Source organism: Zonotrichia albicollis, chromosome 4 (genome assembly GCF_047830755.1).
Source record: "Zonotrichia albicollis isolate bZonAlb1 chromosome 4, bZonAlb1.hap1, whole genome shotgun sequence".
NCBI classification, from domain to species: Eukaryota; Metazoa; Chordata; class Aves; order Passeriformes; family Passerellidae; genus Zonotrichia; species Zonotrichia albicollis.
In genome coordinates, this window is record NC_133822.1 from 26,080,750 (window position 1) to 26,107,616 (window position 26,867).

The 26,867-nt window shown below is 47.8% G+C and overlaps 3 protein-coding genes across 4 annotated transcripts; 1 reads left to right on the forward strand and 2 right to left on the reverse strand.

Annotated features, from left to right (window-relative positions):
• Positions 1–1,444: 1,444 nt before the first annotated feature.
• Positions 1,445–11,893, forward strand: LOC102065265 (poly(U)-specific endoribonuclease). Of its 2 annotated transcripts, XM_005482826.4 has the most exons (7): positions 1,445–1,629; positions 6,629–6,728; positions 8,604–8,715; positions 10,320–10,441; positions 10,525–10,637; positions 11,058–11,211; positions 11,636–11,893. In XM_005482826.4, exons 1-7 carry the CDS (start codon positions 1,619–1,621, stop codon positions 11,891–11,893), a joined length of 870 nt encoding a protein of 289 aa, XP_005482883.1. In that variant the 5' UTR covers positions 1,445–1,618. The 2 variants fall into 2 exon arrangements, with proteins under 2 accessions (XP_005482883.1, XP_074395299.1); XM_074539198.1 differs by lacking the exons at positions 1,445–1,629; positions 6,629–6,728 and adding an exon at positions 8,010–8,430.
• A 416-nt stretch (positions 11,894–12,309) lies between these two features.
• Positions 12,310–19,066, reverse strand: LOC106629206 (alpha 1,4-galactosyltransferase (P1PK blood group)). The gene is made up of 2 exons (XM_074539197.1): positions 18,214–19,066; positions 12,310–16,276 (listed from the first exon to the last, which is right to left on the reverse strand). The coding sequence occupies exon 2, from the start codon at positions 16,271–16,273 to the stop codon at positions 15,140–15,142; it is 1,134 nt and encodes a 377-aa protein (XP_074395298.1). The 5' UTR covers positions 16,274–16,276; positions 18,214–19,066; the 3' UTR covers positions 12,310–15,139.
• Positions 19,067–19,209: 143 nt separating this feature from the next.
• Positions 19,210–26,864, reverse strand: LOC141728774 (lactosylceramide 4-alpha-galactosyltransferase-like). The gene is made up of 2 exons (XM_074539196.1): positions 26,210–26,864; positions 19,210–24,273 (listed from the first exon to the last, which is right to left on the reverse strand). The coding sequence occupies exon 2, from the start codon at positions 24,268–24,270 to the stop codon at positions 23,137–23,139; it is 1,134 nt and encodes a 377-aa protein (XP_074395297.1). The 5' UTR covers positions 24,271–24,273; positions 26,210–26,864; the 3' UTR covers positions 19,210–23,136.
• Between the last annotated feature and the right edge of the window lie 3 nt (positions 26,865–26,867).

Below are 26,867 nucleotides of genomic sequence, written 5' to 3' on the forward strand. Positions count from 1 at the left end.
GCACTGACTGGGCTGTGCTGCAGAGGAAGCCAATATCTATAATAACACCCATGTGGATACCAAGGCTGCTCTCTGCTCACTCTTTTTCTGCATTAGACCCAGGAATGACCCAGACTCTGTGCTGATCTAATTGGCCTTTGATCAGTGTTTAGTTTCTGTTGGCAAACACACTCTTTCAGTCTCCTCAGGATCTCTGCATTTTTCTTATATCAGTGTCCAAATCAAAAGACAGAAATTTTAAAAGACTTACAAGTACACAGTTTGTTGTGAAATTGCTGGTGATGCTACTGAGCTGTAATTTTATTAAAGATTAACTTAAAACCATTGAGTCCAGTGATGATGCTGCTTTGTAAGTGAAAATTCCCTGGGGTCCCATCTGGGCTCTTTCTCCTAATGTGAGTAAAGAAGTTGCATTTTTTTAATAGACAGAATATGCCCACTGGCTTTTGTATTTTAAATGAAAGCACAGAAGAAGATTTCCTGCATTCAGTTGATAAACTGGTGCAGTTGACAAATCCAGGACACTGGATTTTTGTCATTTACCTTGTTTACCCTGAACTGCAATAAATACTAACCAAAGATGGTTAAAAAAAATCTGTTAAAATTAAGGATATTCAGTCTTGAGATACTTTAATTTACCCTACCAGTGTCAGAAGGAAGCTTCACTCTTAAGTGTTTTAAGTGGGCTACATGTCTTGTTCCCTATGCAATTTTGTGTGTTTTCATCACCAGGGGCTTTATTTGGCCCTAAATTGATTCTTTGAAGGGGTTCATGGACCAGAGGTGCAGAGCCACTTGTATGACTGGTAGCAAGCATCAAGCCATTCTGGCTTCTCTATATACATATATCTAGTTTAGACCTAAAGCTATGCTTTTCAGAAATTTATTATGATGAAGAAGAAGATGTCACAAATACCAGCCAAACAACAAGAAGCTTCAAACCATCTGAGGGTTGATTTAGGCATATAATAAATGCAAGCTTCCCAGGACAGGCATCAGCACCTGCCGCTACTTGCTTCCAGTGGCACACGCAAAGTTCTGTTTCTAAAACATTTCCTGCTTATATCACCTCCTAATATTAATAACATCACACATAGCAGTTTCAGCTGTAACTAGAGATGCATTTGTTGGGGTTTTGTCCTTCACCACCTTTGATTTTTTTTGATCTCAGATTAATTATCATCTTCCCTTCTACTGTCAAATAATAACTGGATACAGAATAACAGGACTAGAATGTCCCATCCATTTCAAGGCTTTCAGATTGCACTGCTTCTTTCTGGGCTAAAACTTCCTCCAGAGACATAAAATCCATTTGGCAAGTAATCCATGATGCAAGAGCAGGTGAGGCAGGAGCCTGCTACAGGTGCCTCTGAGTTCCTGGTGTGAGTGTTCCTGCGCCGAGAGCAGTGTGAGTTCTGGTGCCATCCTCAGACTCTTGTGGGAACTGGCACCTCCTGCCTCTCCTGTGCCTTCCTGCCAGGCTGAGTGACAGTCCTCAGAGGGCAAGAGCAGTGGGAGGAGAGCACAGCTCGTGCCTTGGACGGCAGGAGGATTGCTGAGCTTCTGGCTGCCTTCTCCCTGCTCAGAGTATTTCCCAAGAGAAAAACTTCTTCCCAGCATGGCAAGTGGGTAAGAGACAATCATACTGGTTCTCCTCTAACAGGCAGGGTAGGGGGGATGGGATATATTTTTCTCTGCAAGGGTGAATATTACATGACATGCAGCACAGCAAGAACCCTCTTCCTCTTTCTATTCTGTTTTACTGACTCACTGCAGTGTACAACATCAGTGAGGCTACTGAACCACTAGCTTAAAATAAAGGTGATGGTAAAATCAGATTGTGCTTAAATATAGCTGATAACTCAGAATCAGTTCTTCAGACATCAGTTGCCTGCCCAGGACCTTGGCAGATTGTTCCACTCTCATGTTTGCCCCTTGGCACTGCCTTTTCCTTTCCACATACAAAACCTGCCTTATGTGTTTTTAGGTATTTTAAATACTGGCTTTACATTAAAAAAAAAAAAAAAAAATCACTGGACTCAAATAGAAGACATAGGCACTGGCATAAGATGAAAATCTAGAGAATTGTTTCTATCTTCTGTTTGTCATAAATTGTTTCTATCTTCTGTTGCATGTATTTCAAACTTTTGAACTAAGTTTTTAAAATTGTTGGAAACTTCTTGTAAATGGCTGCTCATCAGATGTTCCAAATCCCTTTCTTCTCTATATAAAGGTTAAGGGCTGTATAAAATTGCATATTGTTGAAAGGATCTCTGAAAGTAAATTTACTTTGGAGAAGGTGCACAATCAGACCTTATTTGCAGGGCTTCGTGTGACCCATTTGCAATACCTGTTCTTCTTGCTTTAACAGTGTTGACTTTCTCACATTATTTGCCACTGACCTTTAGTTCTTTTCATGTCTTGAATAATTTCTGATTTATAGCAATAAGGTCTTGTTCTTGGAGCATTGTTTTGGGTAGAATGAAGAAGAAAATGGAGATGTTATATTCTTTGGCTCTAAACACACTGCTGGTGCATCAATTGCTATTGCAAAGAGCCTCTCCCAGGTTTTCTCAGCTCTTAAAAGTGCAGACTGAGTGTTGTTACTGGGGTGGTGCTTTGCTCACATGAGCACATCCAAGCAAGGCTCCGACTGGACAAAATCCAATTGGCCAGACTTCTTGCACAGAAATAATTAACTCTATGTGCAAGCATAAATCTCACAACTCAGAGCTTTCACACAGGGAAAAGATTGAGAACTGATGATAAAAATCTCTGGTTTGAGTCACCCATGCCATTGTGTTGAAAACCAGGGAGAAAATATGCAATACCATTTTTCAGAACAACCGTACCTACATGCTGGTGTGTCACAGATTTGCATGAAGGTGTTGGGCATCTTCTCATTTAAGTTGTCTCACCTTGCATGTGTAAGCTAAGTTTATGGCCCTTTTAAAAGAGATACCATCCAGAAAGAGTTTTACAAGGTGACTGTATAAGTTGCTAGACAAGTTTTTTGCATTGGCAAGGGTATATTTTTTCAGTCTTCAGTTACAGCATAAACAGGTGCTCTCTCTGTTTGGAAACTAAAGGGACAAGAAAGGAGAGAAAAAGTCCATGATTATATTGTGGTAGCACCTAGCAGAGATAAAGGACAGTAGAGGCTTTTACATTGTAAAATTTAGTGATTTCAATTTTGGACAAGTTTCCTGAATGGAGAAATACTAGTAGGAGAAGTATATTTATAGAACAAAAATAAGGATTGAAATCTGTAATACGCTCTTATTGTAACCCTCTCCTGAATAGACACCTTGAACTCATGTGATATTTCATAATATTTCTAAAGGAGGAAGATCAAACTGCTTTATAAACACAGGACAAATCTGCTAAGAGCAGACTGAGAGCAAGTGGGCATTAAGGAGATGATAGATCTCTCCTAGATCGGTGACTGTTACCAAAATATACACATAGTAAAAGATATGTATATAAAATATGTATCTGAGAAACAAAATACTATAATAGAACCCAAGTGACACCCTCTCTAATGCTCCACATACCTTGGATGTTCAGCAGGCAGCAGACTCCTCTTCACCAGCAGTAATCCCTTCCAAAGTAAAAGCTCTATTAAACAGAATATGATGGTTCTCAAACAGGATAAACTGGTACAGAGGAGCAGACAGCAGGAGGGTCCAGAATACAGCACAAAAGGGATCCAATAAAATTAGGGCAGTCCAAGGTAAAGGCTTGAAGTTTGAAAAACATTTCCAGTACTTTTCTGTGAGCTCACCAGTCCTGTTGCTGGGCCTTCAGCTGAGCTGCTGAAGTGAGCAGTTTTCTGTTTGGTGTTGGTTTGTAGGCTCTTTCAAGAAGGGCTTGCTCTTCATAAGACTCCAGAAAGAATATGGAAGCATGGCAGGAAATAAATAAAACTGCTGCTGTTGGTGGCTACTAAGGCAGCTCCCTGGGACACTGAGCAAGGGCCTCGTTTGCTGACAATGCCCCACTGACTGCACAAGCAGAGCCTGGGTTTTGGGCAAAGGCTGAATGAAGCTCCTCTGTGAGATCCATGCAAGCACCTGTTCCCAGCACAACTCTTCCTTCACATTCCTGTTTATCCAGGCAATGAACATGTCCTTTGGCTACCAAAGTACAAAGTTTTACTTTCTTCAGGTATTGACATGTGTTCAAGGCCAGTTAAAAATTCAAGTGATCTTTTAGATTTCCCATCCACAGCTATCCCAAAGTACCAGAGAACCCAAGGGAAAATGGACTGTGCCTCCAGCACCGCTCAGGAGCACAGTGGCTCAGATCCACAGCTGCAGGCAGGCTGAGGTGTGGCAGCTGCTGTAATTATGGTTATCTGCCCTGCCCTTATGCCTTTGCCACAATCTTTCTTTGCTCTTCCTGCTGGAAAGCATGAAATTTGCCACTGGTAGGAGGATGCAGCAAATTATCTCTACCCTTAGCAGAACAGAAGGAGAAGGCTTAACGCTAATCAGAGATTCAGAGCTGGGCTTGAATGTGCCTTGGTTCAGTCTGGGAAAGCCAGTTGTTAAAATCATGGCAGGTTGTTCCAAGAGCTTTTTAAAAGAAATACCAATTGTTGACATATTTCTGTACTTTTCTTCTTTTCTGGAAAACATCTCTTTTGGAGGAGAATTCAAAATGATCAGGTGGTTCTTCTCTGGGTTTGATGCATGTGTTGGTTTGTAACTGATTGATTCCCCTGTCAGTTAATTAAAGATTAAGCCAACTCTCGTTTCCTCTACTCTGTTGTCCTGATCCCCTCTTAGTGTGAACATAATGTACTTGAAACTGGAGCTACCTCTGGGCACTTCATCACAGTAACAACCTGTCATGGTTTGACATTGGCCAAATACCAGGCACCCACAAGAATCATTCCCTCACCCTCTCCTATCACAGCTAGGCAGAGGAGAGAAAAAAATGAACAAAGGGTTCATGAGTTGAGATAGGGACTGTGAGAAAACACTCCCAAGGCCAAAACAGGCTCAGCTTAGAAATACAAAGTGAATTTATTACTAACAGAGTCAGAAGAAGAGAATGAGAAGCAAAATAAGCCATTAAAACACATTTTTACCCCAAGCCCCTCCCTCCTTCCCACCAACAGTGCAGGGAGGCAGGCCATGGGGATTTTTTTGTTAGCTTATCACCCAAGGTCTGCTGCTGCTGCTCAGGAAGAGGAGCCCTTCCCCTGTGAGACTGTGGGGTTCCTTCCCACAGGAGACAGTTCTCGGTGAACTTCTCCAGTGTGGGTCCAAATCTCACGAGCAGTAGTCCTCCCAAAACTGCTGCGCTATGAGTCTCTCCCATAGCAGTTAGTCCTCTCAAAACTGCTGCAATGTGGGTCTCTCTCTTCACGGGGTGCAGTCCTCCAAGGACAGCTTAGGATCAAGGGCCCCCTCTCTCCAGTGGGTCTTCCACTGGATCATGGCCTCCTCCAGGTATCCACCTGCTCCAGCATGGGCACCTTCCCCACAGGCTGTGGGTGGATCTCTGCATTCCCCATGGATCCCCATGGGCACAGCTGCTTCACCATGGTCTCACCAGGGCCTGCAGAGGAACCTCAGCTCTGGTGCCTGGAGCACATCCTCCCCTGCTTCTGCACTGACCTTGGGTCACCATCTTGTTTCCCTCACATATTCTCACTTCCTCCTCTGGCTAGGAATAGAGCTGTGCCTAATTTGTGCTGATTTTCTTCTTGAATCTGTTATGACAGAGGCCTTACCATCACCTCTAACTGGCCCAGCCTTGGCCAGCAGCATGTCCACCTTCAGAGCCACCAGGCATTGACTCTTCTGGGCACAGTGGAAGCTCTCAGCAGCTTCTCACAGCAGCCACCTCTGTGCTCTTCCCAGCTACCAAAAACCAGGCCATGCCAAACCAACACACAACCCTACCTAAATTTTGTTGATAGATGAATGGACAGACTTCTGAAAACTGTACACTATTATGCTGGACAAGACTCCATTAAAAATTAGGGAAGGAGAAGCTGGGGTAGGTATGTGCATCAGTGATCAGTACATGATGGATTTTTATTGTATGCAGACATGGCGTTTAGAGCCTTACTTACCCTTTGTCACCACTACCTTTATGCTGGGATAATCCCATGGCAAAGGAAAACATTCTATGTGGAATCTTGCTTGAAGGAAGAAGGGAAGGGTTTATAAGGTTGCTGTGAGAAAAGCATCATAGGGAGAATTTTTTCCTTCCTGTTCTGTTGGCAGTGTTGCTGCATGCTGGGAACAATCTCCTGCTTGCCTCTGGTTTGTGCACAGAATCCTCGGGAATGAAACACCATCATCTTCCTTTTTGTTTCATTGCATGGGAAACCACAGGAACTTATCAACAAGAACTTTGATGTCTGACAGTCTAAGGGAAGACTCAGGTTTCCTTACAGGTTACCTGCATTCTTTAAAAAGGAACATGGACCATAAGGATTGTGGGTTTCACAGTGGCACTGAAAGGAACGTGTGGGGAGAAAATGAAACTTGATGCCAGGATGATATCCAGAACATGGAGAGGCATTAGAAGACTCTACAAATGTCTTGCAGAAATAACAGCACATGCCTTTTTTTCTGCCTTACATGCATTCCTCTGTATTTTTTGGCAGGAAGACCTTAAATAATGAACTTTCTAAGCTTTTCAATGAGATGTGGGATGCGGATGTTCACCGCCTTAGGCCTGGGAGAGACTACACAATTGATGTGCAGGTAACCAATTGCCAAGCCAGGATTAAGGGCAGTGTGGTGCTGCAGGAAAAGGTGCCTGCAAAAGTGTTTCATATTCCTAGAGTCCCATACTGTTGTTATCAGATTTCTAGCATCCCATACCTTCTGGGTGGTTTTCTCACAAGCAGCTCTTCACAGCAGTGTTGTTCCTCCTTCATCAGGGCTCCTCCAAAGCTTACCCCCAACTGGCCAACCTACCCCCTTTTATCCTAGTTATCTTTACTAGCCACAGCTGCAGCCCACTGAAGGACATCGCAGCTGCAACCCATCAAGAGCAACTGGGACTTATCGGGGCAGGGCCATCTCTACAATACATATGTCTCACTGTGACTCAAAGGCCACCTATACAAAAGTGCCTTTTGCTTAAAAAGTTGCCTGTGCTTTGTCATGTCCAGTGGGGAAAGCATCCCTTAGGAGAGGGAACAATACAGAGAATACAAATGGCTCACACTTACCTTGGTTACAAGTTGAGTCTTTCAGGTGTCTGTCTTGGGTCCTGTATTATTTCATCTCTCTATCCGTGAGCTGGAGGAGGAACAACTAGCGTGCAGCCCTTCCAGTTTTGCAGATAACAGCAAACTGTGGTGATGAAATTGGTATGCTCAGATGCAGGGCTTCTCTTCCACTGGACATAGGCAGGCTGGAGAAATATGCTAGTGAAAGGAACACCATGAAATTCAACAAAAACAAAGGAACAGGATGCTCAGAGAAGCTGTGAAATCTCCATCTTTGGAGGCTTTCAAAACCCAAAAAGATGACTCCCTGAGAAATAGTCTAAATTCAGTGTTAACCACACTTTGAGCAGCACTAGAGATGTTCTGCTCCACCCTGTGTGTTTCAGTGTGAATGACAGCTTGTGTGTGGGGTGTGGGTGACTTGCAGTGAGGGAGAAAGGGAGATAGGTCTCCCAAGTCATTCTTAGGGGAATAAGAGAGGAATTTGAGAATTTCCTGGGTTTCTCTGGGAGAGCAGGGAGTAGCAGAGAGGAGTGGGTGAAGATCTCAGGACTGTTGCTTCCAGTCCCAGGGAAATGTGAGAGAGGAGTGAGAGATTTCATAACCAGCCATTTCACTCCTTGCTAGCTCAGTGCAGTGCAAACATGACCATGTGTTTTGGCCACAAATTGCAATAGGCCAGAATATTCACAATCCAATTTTCTACTCACACAAGAACTCACTTTATTCTGATGTTACTCAAACGCTTTATTCCAATGTTACTCAAACACTTTGTTCCAATGTTGCTTCATATTGTAACAGATAATTTCCTGTTGCTGATAAACTTGAAATAGTGGTATCTACCTCAAGCCAAATTGTGTGTGGGGAAAACTTCTGCCATATGGTTTCTCCATTTGTCAGAACAAGGCTCTAGTACCTCTTGCCTGTGTTAACAAGCTGCTACTCATCTACTGTCTTCTTTCCTTCAGAAAGCCCTTTATGAAATAGAAATTTGAAAATTATCAGGAAAGCCTCCTTAAAATTGCAGACACAGAAGGCAACCAAATCTCCCTGATATTTATATGTGGTGGGAGGGACCACATTACTTGCTCTACATTACTTCTGTTTACCATTTGTGATTTATATAGTATAATAGCACAGCTGGTTACTGAGCAGAACTGAACGATCACATGGGCCATTACAATCATCTCTGAGGAAACTGAAATTACAGGCTCTTACAGATGTCAGAGGTACTCTTTTTTCTTTATGCTGGCAGTTCTGTAATATTGTCTCTCATTTCACAGGAAGACAATTCCTAGCAAAGAATGCTGATGGCATTATGGGGTTTGGTTTGATTATCACAAAGGCAGGCACTGTTTCCTCTAAGGATATCTTACTCCTTATTTTCCTCCATTTTTGCTAGGGAAAAGCAGGTCCAGCACAGCAAGGGGACACGGCTGTCCAGGACAACGCAGCCAGACATCTGTTTCACAATGTAAATGAAGAACGCCTGAGGAGCATAAAAACTTTTGCAAGTGAGACGTGTTCTTTTGTTAATAGTGGATGTGATATAAAAATCTGTGCTGTATTTGACATGTTTGCCTAAAATATAACATTGTATATAATTTGGATGGTGGTGAGGATCATCAGACTGGAGGTCATTTGAAGGGAGTTTTTGTAACAGTTTCTTGGAGATTACCTGTACCTGAGTCTCGGGAGGAGGATCCTTTTGTGCCCCAGGCAAAATCTGAATTCTCTGTCTCTTTCCACTACAAAGTAAACGGGATGAAACACTTACCAGCTCCAGAAGTGGCCCAAGGGAATCTCACAGGCTTCAACAAGACCAAGTGTTGGAGCTTCACCTGGGTCACAACAGCCCCTGGGATCAATCCAGGCAGGGGATGAGCAGAGGGAGCAGCCCTGGCAGATGGACCTGGGGGCTGTGGGTGAGAGCTGGCCCTGCCCCAAGGCAGAGCCCCCTGTGCTGGGCTGCACCCAGAGCCCCAGGGCAGCAGGGCAGGGGGGATTCTGCCCCTCTGCCCCTCTCTGCTGAGCCCCCTGAAGGGCTGCATCCAGCCCTGGGCCCAGCACAGCAAGGACAGGGAGCTGCTGGAGCCAGGCCAGAGCAGGGACACCAAGGGGAGCAGAGGGATGGAGCAGCTCTGCTGGGAGGAAAGGCTGAGGGAATTGGGATTGTGCAGCCTGGAGAGGAGAAGTCTTTGGGGTGCCCTCACTGTGGCCTTGCAGTGCTTGAAGGGAGCTCACAGGAAAGATGGAGAGAGACTCTTGACAAGGGCCTGGAGTGACAGGAGAAGGGGCAATGGCTTCACACTGACAGAGAGGAGGTTTAGATTAGAATTTAGAAAGAAATTCTTTCCTATGAGGGCTGTTGGGACATAATGGTGAACAGCTTGTCCAGAGGAGCTGTGGCTACCCCAGCCCTGGCAGTGTCCAAGGCCAGGTTGGACAGGGCTCTGAGCAACCTGGGATAGTGGAAGGTGTTCCTGACCATGGCAGGGAGTTTGAACTGGATGATCTTTAAGGTCTCTTCCAACCCAAACCATTCTATGATTCTATGCACTGAAAAAGACACCAAATTCATCTTTGCTCCCTTACTTACAACTTCCAAGCCCTTTCAGATAGTACCAGACCCACAGCTAGGTCTTGCATTTCTGTTGGGGGCTACACTTCAGCCATGTCTATGGATGTATGTTTCCTTCCCTAATTTTTATCAAGCTCAAGACATCTGATATTGGTTTATGCTCTATTATTCCTCTACTGAAATAATGCACACAAAATCTTGTGCCAGCATAGCTCAAGGTCCTAAGCTTGTGTCTATAATTGTGGTGGGCAAACATGATTTGTTTTGGTACGTCATTATTATTTCAGCCCTTGGCTCCATAAGGAAGCTCAGTAGCTGTTTATCTTTAAAAAGATCTATAAAAAGTACAGTGGTGATCTGGCCTTGAGTCACCTTAAGGCCTTCACTTAACAGTATACCTGAGAGTAGAATCTAACATATAAAGGAATGGCTTTCTCTAAGGGCTGAAAAGGCATATTCTGTGGTGGCTTTTTATGATGGCGCTCTATTGTCTGGATCAGGCATATGAGCAGACTGAAAGTTACTCTTTTTCTGCAGCCTTTATTTCCTTATTGGACAACTATGAGACATCAACTGGTGTAGCAGAAGTAGTGACTCCAGAAGAAATAGTTGAAAACAACCGTTTCCTTGATGCTGTCTTAGCAACACAAGTCATGAGAGTGAGTAACACAGATCTTTTTTGTCACTGAAAACACTGATTAAAAAGTAAACTGTATATATATCTTGCTTTTCTACCCTTCAGCTAGCTCATGACTATCTGCTGAAAAAAAACCTAGCAAGGCCAAACCTTGCAGATTTCAAACATCAGCTTTATGACATCTGGTTCCAGCTCTATGCCAGGAAAGAAGGAGACAGGTATGTTGGATAGGTGTGGGCAGTGATAATCTCTCTGCTATTCTGATTTAGGTAAATGTAAGCCTGAGTGCCATCAGCCACACATAGAACTGGAAGCCAGCTTCAGAATAGCTTCAGCATGACAGAGAGTGGGTTCAGATTGGATATGAGGAAGAAATTGTTCCCTGTGAGGATGGTGAGGCCCTGGCACAGGTTGCCCAGAGAAGATGTGGCTGCCTCTGGATCCCTGGCAGTGTCCAAGGCCAGGCTGGATGGGGCTCTGAGCAACCTGGGATAGTGGCAGGTGTCCCTGCCATGGCAGGGGGTTGGAATGAGATGGCCTTTAACATCCCTTCCAAATCAAACCATTCTATGGCTCTATGAAGTATATAAAATGCCTATATACTACAAAGTATATTATTTTTTTCTTCTTCATTACAGACCTGATTCTTGTGGGTTTGAACATGTTTTTGTTGGAGAAACAAGGCATGGTAAAGAGATCTTAGGTTTGCACAACTGGGTGCAATTTTACCTTCAGGAAAAGCGCAACCAGATTGATTACAAGGGATACGTAGCTCGGAAGAACAAAACCAGGGTAAGAACAAGCCTTTGGGGGCCGTTGCAAGTAAAACAAATGGATCCAGAGATAAAAGTTGTAATGAAACAAGTGTAATAATGCAATCATAGGCTCAGTGTTTTGAACAGCAGTAAGTATATACAGTACATAACTGTGTATAAGAAGAATGAACAATGACATGTCTTCTGGCTTCTTTTTTTATGAAAACTACTTTAAAATGTAGTGCTAGTGTTTACAGAATTGCAACACTGCTGAGGCTTAGTTGGGATAAATGATCACGTATGCTCCAGAGGTCAGAGAAAAGATTGTGCCCAGCTAGAGCACCCAGGCACACCAAGGATGACTAAATCTTACAAAGCTCTCAAAAATCTAGAATCAGAAATTCTATCTGTCCAGTCACAGCTGTGTTGGAGATAATTCTGTTGTTTCATTATGCTTTCAGCCTGATAAAGATGACCAAGTTTTGAGCATCCAGTTCAGCTGGAAGGGCTCAGTCAAGCCAGTCGGAAGCACCTTTATTGGTGTCAGCCCAGAGTTTGAATTTGCCCTTTACACAGTCATTTTCCTGCTGTCTGAAGAAAGAGTCACACGTGAAACAGTGAAGATAGATGAGTACGAGCTACAGATGGTTGTCTGGCGCCATGGGCACCACATTGGAACAGCATATCCAGTACTGCTCAGCACCACTAGTGAAGATTAGTGAGAGAGCAGGAAACTTCTTTTTTCAATTTGAGGGAAAGGAGGAGTGGTTGAGAGAGGAGGAATGGATGGGGGGTGGACAGGACCAGAGAGCAAAGTTAATATGTTGTTTTATACAACTAATTTCAAGTAAAAATTGATGACTCTGTCTCTTTTGGTCTGCAATGGAATGTTTAATCAGTAGTGTGTTGTGACACTGTCTGAGAAACCATGAAACATACTCCTGCTCACATTAAATTTACGTCTAAATTACATCAGTCTTCCCTTCTGCATGATAGTACTGTACTTTTCAGCAAATAATGGCATTTAGGAAAAGGTTCTATTAAAATTGATATACATATTTCTCTTAGTTTTTAGTCCCTGCATATCTAAAAATACAATAACCACACATTGCTTACACTTTACCTTCCCCACAGAAGCTTTGATTTGGCACAAGCAGAACTCCAGGATCTTTTAATCTCCTCTTCTCATTCCATAAGAGGTTAATTTCAAATACTTTATTACAATACAATGACCTGGACACACAGGGAACACATTTAGGTGAGGAGATGGTCATCAGATCCATAGCAGGCCTTAAAATGGATCTGATGACCATCTGTTTCTTTAACACAATTTTCGTATACTCCCTATGTGTTCCTGAATCACGTGGATGACAACTTCATGCTACAGGTCCTAAGAGGGCTGACTCGGAAAGATGCCCTCCCTCCTTGCTTTGTTGCTTGTCAACAGAGAGGATCTTGTGATCCTCCTGAGTGGAGATTGGCGGCTGTCTTGGCCACAGTGGCCATGAAGCCATTGAGTTTAAAATATCTGGCAACAGGAGGAAAAGTGCCAACAAAACTTCAACCCTGGACATGGGAAGAAGTGACTTCAGGCTGCTCAGGGAATCAGTAAGTAAAGTCCCCCGGTGTAGTGGTTTTGGTTCATCAATTTGAGATTTTTGAAATCTTGAATTTGAGATTTTGAGAAAAAAAAATTGAGGGTTTTTTTTTTTCCTCAAAATTTGAGATTTTTGAGAGTTGAGAAGTGATTTGAGAACCAACACACCTGGGAGAATGCTTTTGAAGGTCCTGGGGTCCATCAGTGCTGTGGTCACTTTTTAAGCACCAGCTCCTGAGGACACAGGAACAGGCAATTCCTAAAAATTGGAAATCACGCAGATGAGGCAGAAGGCCACCTTGGCTGAACAGGAATCTTCTTTTGGAGATAAGGTAAAAAAGGAAGGGGTATGCCCAGTGGAAGCAAGGTCAGGTGACGTGGAAGGAGTACGGAGATGCTGCTTACCACTGTAGGGGGAGAACTTGTGCTAAGGTAACCCACCCAGTTGATCCAAAAACATCAGTAGATGTAATTTTTTTGGATTTCAGTAAACCTTTGGATATAATCTATCTCAGTGTGCAGCCCACAGCTGGATAAACACATCATGTGATGGCTGAGCAACCTGCTCATGGGTCGAGCACAAAGAATGACATAACCTGGGTGACAGCTGACTGGCAGCCTATCACTTGTGGGGTTCTACAGGGCACTGCCTTAGGCCCCATTCTCTTAAAAATCCTCATAAAAAGCGGGAATGCAGGACAGAAAGGGATACTAAGTAAGCTTGCAGATAATACAAAAGTGGGAGAAGCTGCTGACTCCCTCAAGGGCAAAGAGGCTCTGCAGAGAGCCCTGGCCACCAGTTGTGTGAAGTAAACAAAGGCAAGGGCTGGGTTCTGCATCTGGACTGGGACAAACCTGAATGTACAGACAGACTGGGAATGAGAGGCTGGAGAGCAGTGTTGTGGAAAGGGACCTAGGGGTTTGTAAAGCTCATCTCTCGGGGCCTTTTGGGTCCCATCTCACTAGTTTTGGATGCTGGCCCCTCGCAGCCTTACAAGGACAAAAGTGAAAGACTTGAGGTGCTCTTCTCATCAGGACCAAAAATCCCACAGCTTTATTGTGGAATTACTCCAGAGGGTCCAAGGGAGGGCAAGAGGACCAGAGGAAAAAGAGACCAACTGTCTGATAACAGTGATTTTAAACCCAGGGGAAGGGGGTGGAGAAGAGGGAACACAGCCAATGGGATACAAGTGATGGGAGGGACCAGGGGAGGGGGTAACCTTGGGAGAGACCTCCACCAGGGCTTGGTGGGGTGGGGGGGAAGACTGTGTGACATAAGAGGGGAATCCCATGAGGATAACAACATACTCTTCAGTGCAAAACACAGACCCCGTGCAAAACAACAGCTAAATAAACTATTTAGTGCAATACAACAGGGGTTGACAAGGCCAGTTGGACATGAGCCGGCAGTGCCCTGGCAGCCAGGAGGGACAGCCCTGTCCTGGGGCACCGGGCCCAGCATTGCTGACCAGGCCAGGCCAGGCCAGGGAGGGGATTGTCCCGCTCTGCTCTGGGCTGGGGCAGCCTCACCTTGAATACTGTTTGTGATTTTGGGTGCCATAATATAAGAAAGCTCTAAAGCTGCTTGAGAGTGTCTAAAGTAGGGTTTTGAAGATGGTGAAGGGCCTGAAGAGAAAGCCACACGAGGAGCAGCTGAGGGCACTTGGTCTGTTCAGCCTGAGAAGAGCAGACTGAGGTCAGAGCTCACAGCAGTTCTGCAGCTTCCTCATGAGGGGAAGGGGCGGGGCAGGCCCTGATCTCTGCTCTGTGTGACCAGGGACAGGACCTGGGGAATGGCTGGAGCTGGGTCAGGGGAGAGGCAGGGTGGGTATCAGGGGAAGGTTCTTCCCCCAGAGGGTTCTGGGGCACTGAACAGGCTCCCCAGGGATGGACATGGCACCGAGGATGACGCTTTCATACGCAGGGCCCGATTATTGGAGTGGCCAGGGGTTAGACACAAGATGGCTGTGGGTCCATTCGTACACAGAATATTCTGTAAAAATTTGAAATGAACAGAGAGCAAGGGGTTCCTATACCTTTTGAAACATCACAAGGGGCTGCTCAGGCTGGGATTCACACGAGGAGCCATTGGACAACACCAAGAATGGACTAGCTGAGAGATGCTGCTGAAGGAGTTCAACCTTCCCTGCAGCAACAGGTCTCGTATAGGACTGCAAGAGAGGCTGCAGTCAGGTTCTGCTGTAAATTTGAAACACAGGGGATCAGAGGCAGATATCAGCAATGTCAGGTACAGAAGCACAGAGCAGTCGCACAGCTGCTCTGGGGTGTAGAAAGCAACTCTGGGGAAGGTCAAAGGCACTCGGTTTCCTCCAGACTGGGGAATGTCCCTGCAGCCAAGGGCCCCAGGTCACACTGCACGCCTTGACAACTCTTCAGAGTCCTGCTTCATCTTTGCGTAGGTGGCAGGGCAGAACTGGGAATAGAGCTGAGCCAGCAGAGCCTGGGACGGGATCTCTAACTTGGTCCCGTGGCTCAGTTTGTTCCATATGTGCACTGCATAGGTGTTCTTAAGGAGTTTCTGAAGCTCCAAGGCACTGATTGCCACAAACAACTTCTTCCAGTCCTGCCAGGGAATAGGATAAACAACTTCTTGGGCAAGAGCATTCACACCTTTGCAGCTCATGCTTGTGATAGTCCCAAGGGAGCACCACTTCTTGAAGACACGAGTTAGGAGCTCTGGGCCTTGGTGCCCCCAGACCCAGCCATTGTAATTCTGCACAAAGTCCTGCATGCAAAGCTCCATGAACTTGTGCTTGGCCTCAAAGGACAGAAAGGCTCCATTCAGTACACTGTCACCCTGAATGCCGAGGGCATTGGTTAGGTTCTGTAAGTTCTTAAGCACAATGAAGTCTGTATCCAGGTAGATGCCACCAAATTTCCACATGAGGACAATTCTGCAGGCATCAGAGAGTACAGCTAAAAAATGAGGCTCCTGTTGCCGCTGAGGCTGCAGGAACCACTGTGCCAGAGGTGTTCCAGAAAAGAGCTCTGTCAAGTCCAGGGGCAGGATTTCCACATTGGGGAAGCAGCTGAGCAAGGAGAAGGCCCAGTGCTTGGGCAAGGAGCCGTTCCCTTTGGCCAAGCCTTTCATGAGCACCACGACTCTTGATGCAGGGTGTGTCCTGGCTGCTGACTCCACGGAGCACGAGAACAGGTAACTTGGGGCAGTTTGCTCCGAGGTCTCCACAAAAAACACATTTCCTGCGGAAGGAGAGGGCCCACCAGCCATGTTGAGGGTAGAAGGCACATAGTGAGCACAGCTCCTATCAGCAGACAAGCAGGAGGTGGGGCTGCTGCTCTTTGGGTCCTCCCCGATGCCCCAGTACAGCTTGTGGTAGGCAAGGGATACTAGAACAAAGATGAGGATAAACAGGGCACAGGTCCTGTGACTCAGCACCACCCTGGTCAGATTTAGGAGGCAGCTGGGCATCCTGAGCTTTCTCTCTCCAGCCAGAGCCTGCTCTCCCGAGGCAGCCGTCATGATCTGAAGGGAAGGAAAAAAGAGAAAAACCTGACAGACGAGGGAGCAGAGTATGAGCCTTCCTTCACAGGTGTGTCCCACCTTCATCGCAGTGCACAGCAAACTCTGGGAACACCATTAGAGAACCCATTTGTCACCCTCTAAAACTTCAAGTCACTGTCAACACAAGACATGAGACACGTATGCAAAGCCCTGGCAGGAGGAAATAGCAATAATGTTCCTTGTGACCATCCTGGAGCCCTGTCAACAGACACTGTGTGGAACTGCTGCTCACTGACAGCTGGTTATCATGAGGGGAGTTGTTTTCTCCTGATTCACAACGTGTTCTTCCCCCAAACCAAACAGAAGTCTCAGCCTTCCAGTTGTTGAGCTGGCACTCGCTGCCTTTGCAAACCAACCAGCTGCCCCTGCAGAGAGCCTGGCCCATTGTCCATGGCAGCGTAGCCTGGCAGGACAGATGGAGAGTGGGAAAGGAATGGATGCAGGGCAGCTCAGGAGGCAGATGCAGACAATACGGTCAAGAACTGCCTTTGGAAGAGGAGTTCCAAGGCTGCTTCCCAACCCTGCACAGGTCACACTGGCTCTGCCCTGCTCAGTTCTCCCACTGGATCCTGCTGGTGGACAGGCATTCCCTCTGCTCTCCTCCCCATACATTCATTGCTTCTTCTGGCAAAAGGGAGGGTTGGAGTGGAAGAGATTTTTAACAAGGCAGCAACAAACAGATGAGCCAGTCTAGCTCCATCCTCAGCGTTAGCATCATCATTGCTGCCCTTGCCTCTCCTGAAATTGAGGTGCAGCAGAAGCAGCACCTTCTGTGCCCACCACTGGGCCCCAAAGCTCAACGGGCAAGAGCACATGAAGAAGCTGTGAGGAAGGCTGTGGCTTTTAGGACCAATGGAAATGGTCTCAAGTGGTGCCAAGGGAGGTTAGAGTGCACAGTACTCAAATTTTACTCCCTGGAAGAGTTCCCAGGGACTGGCACAAGCTGCCCAAGAAAGCAGTGGAGCCACTGTCCCTGGAGGTATTTAACAGACATGTAGGTGCTGCACTTAGGAACTGGGTTTAGTGGTGGACTTGGCAGAGCGGGTTTTGGGGTTGGACGCAGGCAGTCAAAGACCTCCTCCATCCTAAAGGATTCCATCATTTCTCCTGCCTCCCTGAGCTCCATCTCCAAAGCCCTACACTGCAGGACAGAAAGGTTCAGGAAACGGGAAAAGCTTTAGTCCAGCAGCTGTAGCCAAAGTGGCAGGGAACATGACAGAGCACCCAGGTGGCACGGACCCATTTGTCATTGCTCCTTGTTCACTGTGCCTGGCTCACATACGGAGCTTCCCCTGTGGCCAGAAGGGACTTGTCAGCCACACTGGGAGGCATCCAAATGTCAGAGCATGGAGCCACCACTCTGCACCAGGCACAGGGGGACAGAGGAGACACAGCCAATACACAAATGCTCAGCTCTGGGTCCCCAGGAAGTTTTCTCCTCCCGCACAGAAATGCCAGCATGTGCTGCCAGTGCTCCAGGCAGCCAAAGCCAGCCCACCCTGCCTTATACAGACCCCTCTATATTCCTCACCCTCGGCATTCCACAGTTGGGGTAAACCTGTGAATAAATTTTTTCCTTTGCAAGCATAGGAAGAGAGAGCGGTGCAGGCCTGAGGAGAAGTTCCTGTGCAGTAGACGGGCAGGAAAGCGCCCCGTTCATCTAACCGCAAGCAAGGTTTGAGCTTGTCAGTGCATTTTGAGCAAATGGCCAAACTTTCCTCCCATCACATCTCTGTAAAGTTAGAAATACATTTCTGCCTTTGGAGCAGACAGGGCAACAATTTCAATGCTGCAATAGCCAGTTCAATTCATTTACAAAACAAATACAGGAAGCCTGGCTCTGTCACTTCCTCTGAAAACACATGTGCCATTGCAAAGAAATTGCAAACTCTACTCACCTGTCCCTGCTTTCAAGACACCACAGAATTTACTGCTTAGCTGGAGAAGAGTTTTAAGATGTTGGTGTATGTGTGGGCACATACAACTCTGTGTTCCGGCACTTCCTCCTACTGAAAAGAAGTGGCAAGAGGAAAAAGTCTGAATATGTGGAAAAACAATATACATGAAGGATGTGACGTCAGTCCAGTGAGTAGCTCAAAAAAAGGATGTACGTAGAGCGGCAAAAAAACCATCTAGTTATAAATGAATCATTAAAAAAAGAAGGAATTTCAGACCTCGTTGTCACTAATCTTTGAACTTTAGTCTGTGGCAGGAAAACTTTTGGGTTTTGTTTGTTCTCTTATCCTTTGCTAAAATTTCCCATTGCTCACACTGCTGCTGGGGCTGCCACAATTACTGAGCTGAGCCTTCCACAGAGCCGCCTGCTCCCACCCCAAGCCATAAGTACAGGATGCCCTCTTGCAAACACACTCTTTTCACCAAATACTTTACTCGTTCATTAGGGAGTGCACCCTCATATGGCAGGGACGTCAGGGAAGGACTTGGCCAAATTCAGGTGTCCCTCATTCTGTGCCAGCTCCCCCTTGACCTTATGATTCAGGGAGGTTCACCTTCCCTTGCATGAGACTTGCGGGCACATTCATAAAATCCCTCCCTTATCAGTACAGCCACTAAATCCAGGGTCTATTGCAGTTCCTCCTCAGCTGCTTGAAGCAAATATTGCTCTGTAGTGTACCAGACCTCTCTCCTCTCCTCTCCCCAAATCCTTCCATGCAGGGCAGTACCATGGATGGACTCACAATGACTCTCGTCCCAGCACAGGGACTCCACATCCACTCTGGGCTACCTGATCCAGTGTTTCACCACCCCCCCTTTCATTCTAATGTCCCACACTTCAAGGTGTACCCATTGTGTCTCCTGCCATCTCTGCATTGAACAGAGGAGAGTCTCACTTGTGTCCTTCACCCACCCACCCACCTTCAGCCAGGTGTTTCACACCCTGAACACACAGCCCAGCCTGCTCTAGTCCAGGGCAAGTCAGCAGAACTCTCCCAGCCTCTCCTCATGCGCCGTGTGCTCCAGGCCCCTTCTCACCTTGGTGGCCCTTTGCCAGATTTGCTCCAGTACGGACAGGCCTCCCTCATCCTGGGATTCCTGAACCAGCCCTCCAGGTGTGTCCCACCAGTGCTGAGTGGTGGGCAAGGATTTGCATTAGGGGTAGATGGATGACCCCACATCATGGACTGCCTACAACCTCAGTGGCATCTACAACTTACCAGGGGTCTGCTGGAATCCCACCCAGCAGACAGGAGACACTCCAGGAGGTTCCTGGAGCACGTGGAAGAGAACTTGCTGACACAGGTGGTAGGCGAGCCCACCTGGGGAGGTGTCCCAGGGGATCTCCTCTTTGCAAACAAAGGAGCACTGGAGGGAGGTGAAGTTGCCTGAGGCCATCTTGGGTACAGTGACCATGAAAGGATTTGATCCCAGTTCTCGGTGAAGGGAGGGAAGATGGAGGAAAGGGGTCAGCGAAACTACTGCCTTGGATTTGTGGAGGACAGGCTTTGGTCTGTTTGGACCATGGGTTGAGAAAATCCCTTGGGAGGCAGTCCTGAGGGGCCAGGGAGCCCAGGAGGGTGGAGGTTCCTCAGGAAGCAGATCATAGAGGTGGAGAAGGAGCCAATTGCAATGTGCTGGAAGCTGGTTCAGGGAAGGCTGGCTTGGTTAAACAGCAAGCTGCCACTGGGGCTCAGGGAAGAACAGAGAGTTTAGCAGCTCTGGAAGAAGGGTCAGGCAACTCAGGAACACGACAAGGATGTCAGGAAAGTAATCAGAGAGACGAACTGGAAAGGTAAAAGTTCAGCTAGAAGTCAATCTGGCCACCAGCATAAAAGTTAAGAAAGAAATGCTTTTCCAAATGCATTAATACCAAAAAGAGGCCAAGGAGATTCTCCATCCTTTATTGCACGTTGGGGTGGAAACATAACATGACCTCCAGGGATGAGGAAAAGGCTGAGGCACTCAATGCATTCTTGACGTCAGCCTTTAACCAAAAGCCCAGTTAGCCTCCACACATCCAGCCCCATGAGGGAGAAGACAGAAACAGGGAGCAGAACAACGTCCCCTCTCTGCAGGAGCAAGCTGTCAGTGAGCTGCCGTGCTGCCCAGACATGCACAAGTCTAGGCAGATGCCATTCTTCTGCTGGGAGCTGGTGAAGCAGCCCACAAAGTCTCCAGTTTATCAGCAGTCTCCATCGTTTATCAGCAGTCCTGGTGAACTGGAGAGCTGCTGGGTGACTGGAGGTTGTCCAATGTGACATCCCTCTTGGAGAAGGCTTGGAAGGACAGCTGGGGGAACCAGAGTCCTGTTAGCCTGACCTCGTTGCCTGGGAAGGGTATGGACCAGATTACCTGGAGTGCAATGGCACCCTGTGTGCTGCACCACTGGGGCATCAGGCCCAGCCAGCACAAGTTCAGGCAGGTCCTGCTTGACTGACCCAACCTCCTTCTATGAGCAGCCAATGGATGGGGAAAGGCTGTGGATGTTGTGTACCAGGGCCTTCTAAAGCCTTTGACCACTGCTCCCACAGCGCTCTCCTGGAGAGCATTGTCCTCTCCGCCCATGGATTTAACAGGTTCCCTGTTGGCTGGGAATAAAGTGCTTGGGTGGCTGGGACCAGAGGGTGACAGTGGAATTAATGCAGCTGGCAGTGGGTCACTGGTGCTGTGCCCCAGGGCCCACTGTCTGAGCCAGTCCCCTTCCATATCCTTGAGGCTGAACAAGATCTGAAGTGCCAGGTCCTGCCCCTGGGTCACAAGCCCCAGCATCTCTGGGCTGGGGAAGAGCCCAGCAGGAAAGGGCCTGGGCCTGCTGGCCCACAGTGTGTGCCCAGGTGGGCGAGAAGGGCAATGGCTGCTGGGCTGGGCCAGCAATGGTGTGGCCAGCAGGAGCAGGGCAGTGACTGTGCCCCTGCCACATGTGGGCACTGGGGAGGCCTCACCCCAAGGGCTGTGTCCAGTTCTGGGCCTGGCACTGCAGGATGGACACTGAGGGGCCGGAGCATGTCCAGAGGGGGGAACGGAGCTGGGCAAGGGGCTGGAGCACAAGTCTGATGAGGAGCGGCTGAGGGAGCTGGGGGTGTTTAACCTGGAGGAAAAGGAGGCTCAGGGGAGCTCTATTGCTCTCCACACCTCCGTGACAGGAGGGTGCAGCCAGCTGGGCCCAGGCTCTGCTCCCAGGGAACAAGGGACAGGATGAGGGGAAATGAATAGAATGGTCTGGAATGGAAGGAGTGCTAAAGATCATCTTGTTCCACCCCTCCTGTCACGGAGACTGCCACTTTCCCAGGTTGCTCGGAGCCCCATTCAGCCTGGTCTTGGACACTTCCAGGGACACAGGGGCAGCCCCAGCTTCTCTGGGCACCCTGTGCCTGAGTTTCATCACCCTCACAGAGAAGAATTTCTCCTTTATGGATATAAACCTAAACCTAAACCTAAACCTCCTCTCTGTTACTGTGAAGCCGTTCCCCCTTGTCCTGTCACTGCAGGCCCTTGCACAGAGTGTCTCTTCATGTTTCCTTTAAGCTCTTTTCAGGCAGTGGAGGGCCATGATTAGGTCACTCCAAAGCCTTCTCTGCTCCAGGCTCAACATTCCCGCTTCCCTCAGACTTTCCTCCCAGCAGAGCTGCTCTGATCCCTCTGATCTCCTTGGTGTCCCTGCTGTGCACTGGCTCCAGCAGCTCCCTGTCCTTCCTGTGCTGGGCCCAGAGCTGGCTGCAGCACTCTGTGTACCACAGTAGGTTCAGCTTGGCCACAAGGAAAAATTTCAGAGTGCTTTAGCATCGTGTGCCACAGGGTCCCCAGGGAAGTGGTGGGGTCAGCATCCCTGGAAGTGCTCCAAAAAATGAGAAGACGTGGCACTTTGGGGTACAGGTTTGTGGGTATGGTGATAGTGAATCTCGTTGGACTCCCTGATGATGGAGGTCTTTTCCAAACATCACGTGCTTCGCAGTTTTCATTTTTGTCCCTGAGGACGCTGCTCGGAGCACTGCACTTGGTCCTTCTGTTGATAGGGAAATGTAATGCTGTGGATTTCCCCATGGGGCTCAGGATTCCAATGAAAGGGATGTAATCCTCCTCACAGCACTGCAGAAACAAGAAATGCTGAGCTCCTTCAGAGTGTGACAATGGCTGCTTAGATGTTGGTACCCACAAGAGCTACTTCAGCAGACCAAGGATATTCATAATTTCTGCACCTCAAAGAACTGCTTTTGTCAATTTCTTTTCCTGAGGCATCCCAGACATGTCATCCCACTGCTGTGGATTTAGAAACTGTAGGAAGCATAATTTGAACTTCCCTCACTTCAGAAGTTTAGAACAACTTCACAGTGAGCCACACACAGATCTAAACAGTTTTCTGCTTCTTAAAGCAAATTTCATAGGCACTTCATCTGTTTTCCCACATGGTAAGGATCTTTGCCAACCAGGGAATTCTGATCTGAGCCCCAACAATCTGTGACCTCTGTCACTGACTGGCAGTGATGGACAAAGTCAGAAACGCTACTGAGAGCAAGCCAATGATCCCTACAGTTGTGGAAAAATCACAAGGGGCTGCTCAGGCTGGGATTCACAGGAGGAGCCATTGGACAACACCAAGAATGGACCAGCTGAGAGATGCTGCTGAAGGAGTTCAACCTTCCCTGCAGCAACAGGTCTCATATAGGACTGCAAGAGAGGCTGCAGTCAGGTTCTGCTGTAAATTTGAAACACAGGGGATCAGAGGCAGATATCAGCAATGTCAGGTACAGAAGCACAGAGCAGTCGCACAGCTGCTCTGGGGTGTAGAAAGCAACTCTGGGGAAGGTCAAAGGCACTCGGTTTCCTCCAGACTGGGGAATGTCCCTGCAGCCAAGGGCCCCAGGTCACACTGCACGCCTTGACAACTCTTCAGAGTCCTGCTTCATCTTTGCGTAGGTGGCAGGGCAGAACTGGGAATAGAGCTGAGCCAGCAGAGCCTGGGACGGGATCTCTAACTTGGTCCCGTGGCTCAGTTTGTTCCATATGTGCACTGCATAGGTGTTCTTAAGGAGATTCTGAAGCTCCAAGGCACTGACTGCCTCAAACAACTTCTTCCAGTTCTGCCAGGGAATAGGATAAACAACTTCTTGGGCAAGAGCATTCACACCTTTGCAGCTCATGCTCTTGATAGTCCTGATGGAGCACCACTTCTTGAAGACACGAGTTACAAGCCCTGGGCCCTGGTGCCCCCAGGCCCAGCCTTTGTAATTCTGCACAAAGTCCTGCATGCAAAGCTCCATGAACTTGTGCTTGGCCTCAAAGGACAGAAAGGCTTGATTAAGTTCATCGTAGCTCTGAAGTCCAAGGGCATTGGTGAGGTTCTGTAAGTTCTTCAGCACGATGAAGTCTGTATCCAGGTAGATGCCACCAAATTTCCACATGAGGACAATTCTGCAGGCATCAGAGAGTACAACTAAATAATGAGGCTCCTGTTGCCGCTGAAGCTGCAGGAACCACTGTGCCAGAGGTGTTCCAGAAAAGAGCTCTGTCAAGTCCAGGGGCAGGATTTCCACATTGGGGAAGCAGCTGAGCAAGGAGAAGGCCCAGTGCTTGGGCAAAGAGCCGTTCCCTTTGGCCAAGCCTTTCATGAGCACCACAACACTTGATGCAGGGTGTGTCCTGGCTGCTGACTCCACGGAGCACGAGAACAGGTAACTTGGGGCAGTTTGCTCCGAGGTCTCCACAAAAAACACATTTCCTGCGGAAGGAGAGGGCCCACCAGCCATGTTGAGGGTAGAAGGCACATAGTGAGCACAGCTCCTATCAGCAGACAAGCGGGAGGTGGGGCTGCTGCTCTTTGGGTCCTCCCCGATGCCCCAGTACAGCTTGTGGTAGGCAAGGGATACTAGAACAAAGATGAGGATAAACAGGGCACATGTCCTGTGACTCAGCACCACCCTGGTCAGCTTTAGGAGGCAGCTGGGCATCCTGAGCTTTCTCTCTCCAGCCAGAGCCTGCTCTCCCGAGGCAGCCGTCATGATCTGAAGGGAAGGAAAAAAGAGAAAAACCTGACAGACGAGGGAGCAGAGTATGAGCCTTCCTTCACAGGTGTGTCCCACCTTCATCGCAGTGCACAGCAAACTCTGGGAACACCATTAGAGAACCCATTTGTCACCCTCTAAAACTTCAAGTCACTGTCAACACGAGAAATGGACACGTATGCAAAGCCCTGGCAGGAGGAAATAGCAATAATGTTCCTTGTGACCATCCTGGAGCCCTGTCAACAGACACTGTGTGGAACTGCTGCTCACTGACAGCTGGTTATCAGGAGGGGAGTTGTTTTCTCCTGATTCACAACGTGTTCTTCCCCCAAACCAAACAGAAGTCTCAGCCTTCCAGTTGTTGAGCTGGCACTTGCTGCCTTTGCAAACCAACCAGCTGCCCCTGCAGAGAGCCTGGCCCATTGTCCATGGCAGCGTAGCCTGGCAGGACAGATGGAGAGTGGGAAAGGAATGGATGCAGGGCAGCTCAGGAGGCAGATGCAGACAATAAGGTCAAGAACTGCCTTTGGAAGAGGAGTTCCAAGGCTGCTTCCCAACCCTGCACAGATCACACTGGCTTTGTCCTGCTCAGTTCTCCCACTGGATCCTGCTGGTGGACAGGCATTCCCTCTGCTCTCCTGCCCTTACATTCATTGCTTCTTCTGGCAAAAGGGAGGGTTGGAGTGGAAGAGATTTTTAACAAGGCAGCAACAAACAGATGAGCCAGTCTAGCTCCATCCTCAGCGTTAGCATCATCATTGCTGCCCTTGCCTCTCCTGAAATTGAGGTGCAGCAGAAGCAGCACCTTCTGTGCCCACCACTGGGCCCCAAAGCTCAACGGACAAGAGCACATGAAGAAGCTGTGAGGAAGGCTGTGGCTTTTAGGACCAATGGAAATTGTCTCAAGTGGTGCCAAGGGAGGTTAGAGTGCACAGTACTCAAATTTTACTCCCTGGAAGAGTTCCCAGGGACTGGCACAAGCTGCCCAAGAAAGCAGTGGAGCCACTGTCCCTGGAGGTATTTAACAGACATGTAGGTGCTGCACTTAGGAACTGGGTTTAGTGGTGGACTTGGCAGAGCGGGTTTTGGGGTTGGACGCAGGCAGTCAAAGACCTCCTCCATCCTAAAGGATTCCATCATTTCTCCTGCCTCCCTGAGCTCCATCTCCAAAGCCCTACACTGCAGGACAGAAAGGTTCAGGAAACGGGAAGAGCTTTAGTCCAGCAGCTGTAACCAAAGTGGCAGGGAACATGACAGAGCACCCAGGTGGCACGGACCCATTTGTCATTGCTCCTTGTTCACTGTGCCTGGCTCACATACGGAGCTTCCCCTGTGGCCAGAAGGGACTTGTCAGCCACACTGGGAGGCATCCAAATGTCAGAGCATGGAGCCACCACTCTGCACCAGGCACAGGGGGACAGAGGAGACACAGCCAATACACAAATGCTCAGCTCTGGGTCCCCAGGAAGTTTTCTCCTCCCGCACAGAAATGCCAGCATGTGCTGCCAGTGCTCCAGGCAGCCAAAGCCAGCCCACCCTGCCTTATACAGACCCCTCTATATTCCTCACCCTCGGCATTCCACAGTTGGGGTAAACCTGTGAATAAATTTTTTCCTTTGCAAGCATAGGAAGAGAGAGCGGTGCAGGCCTGAGGAGAAGTTCCTGTGCAGTAGACGGGCAGGAAAGCGCCCCGTTCATCTAACCGCAAGCAAGGTTTGAGCTTGTCAGTGCATTTTGAGCAAATGGCCAAACTTTCCTCCCATCACATCTCTGTAAAGTTAGAAATACATTTCTGCCTTTGGAGCAGACAGGGCAACAATTTCAATGCTGCAATAGCCAGTTCAATTCATTTACAAAACAAATACAGGAAGCCTGGCTCTGTCACTTCCTCTGAAAACACATGTGCCATTGCAAAGAAATTGCAAACTCTACTCACCTGTCCCTGCTTTCAAGACACCACAGAATTTACTGCTTAGCTGGAGAAGAGTTTTAAGATGTTGGTGTATGTGTGGGCACATACAACTCTGTGTTCCGGCACTTCCTCCTACTGAAAAGAAGTGGCAAGAGGAAAAAGTCTGAATATGTGGAAAAACAATATACATGAAGGATGTGACGTCAGTCCAGTGAGTAGCTCAAAAAAAGGATGTACGTAGAGCGGCAAAAAAACCATCTAGTTATAAATGAATCATTAAAAAAAGAAGGAATTTCAGACCTCGTTGTCACTAATCTTTGAACTTTAGTCTGTGGCAGGAAAACTTTTGGGTTTTGTTTGTTCTCTTATCCTTTGCTAAAATTTCCCATTGCTCACACTGCTGCTGGGGCTGCCACAATTACTGAGCTGAGCCTTCCACAGAGCCGCCTGCTCCCACCCCAAGCCATAAGTACAGGATGCCCTCTTGCAAACACACTCTTTTCACCAAATACTTTACTCGTTCATTAGGGAGTGCACCCTCATATGGCAGGGACGTCAGGGAAGGACTTGGCCAAATTCAGGTGTCCCTCATTCTGTGCCAGCTCCCCCTTGACCTTATGATTCAGGGAGGTTCACCTTCCCTTGCATGAGACTTGCGGGCACATTCATAAAATCCCTCCCT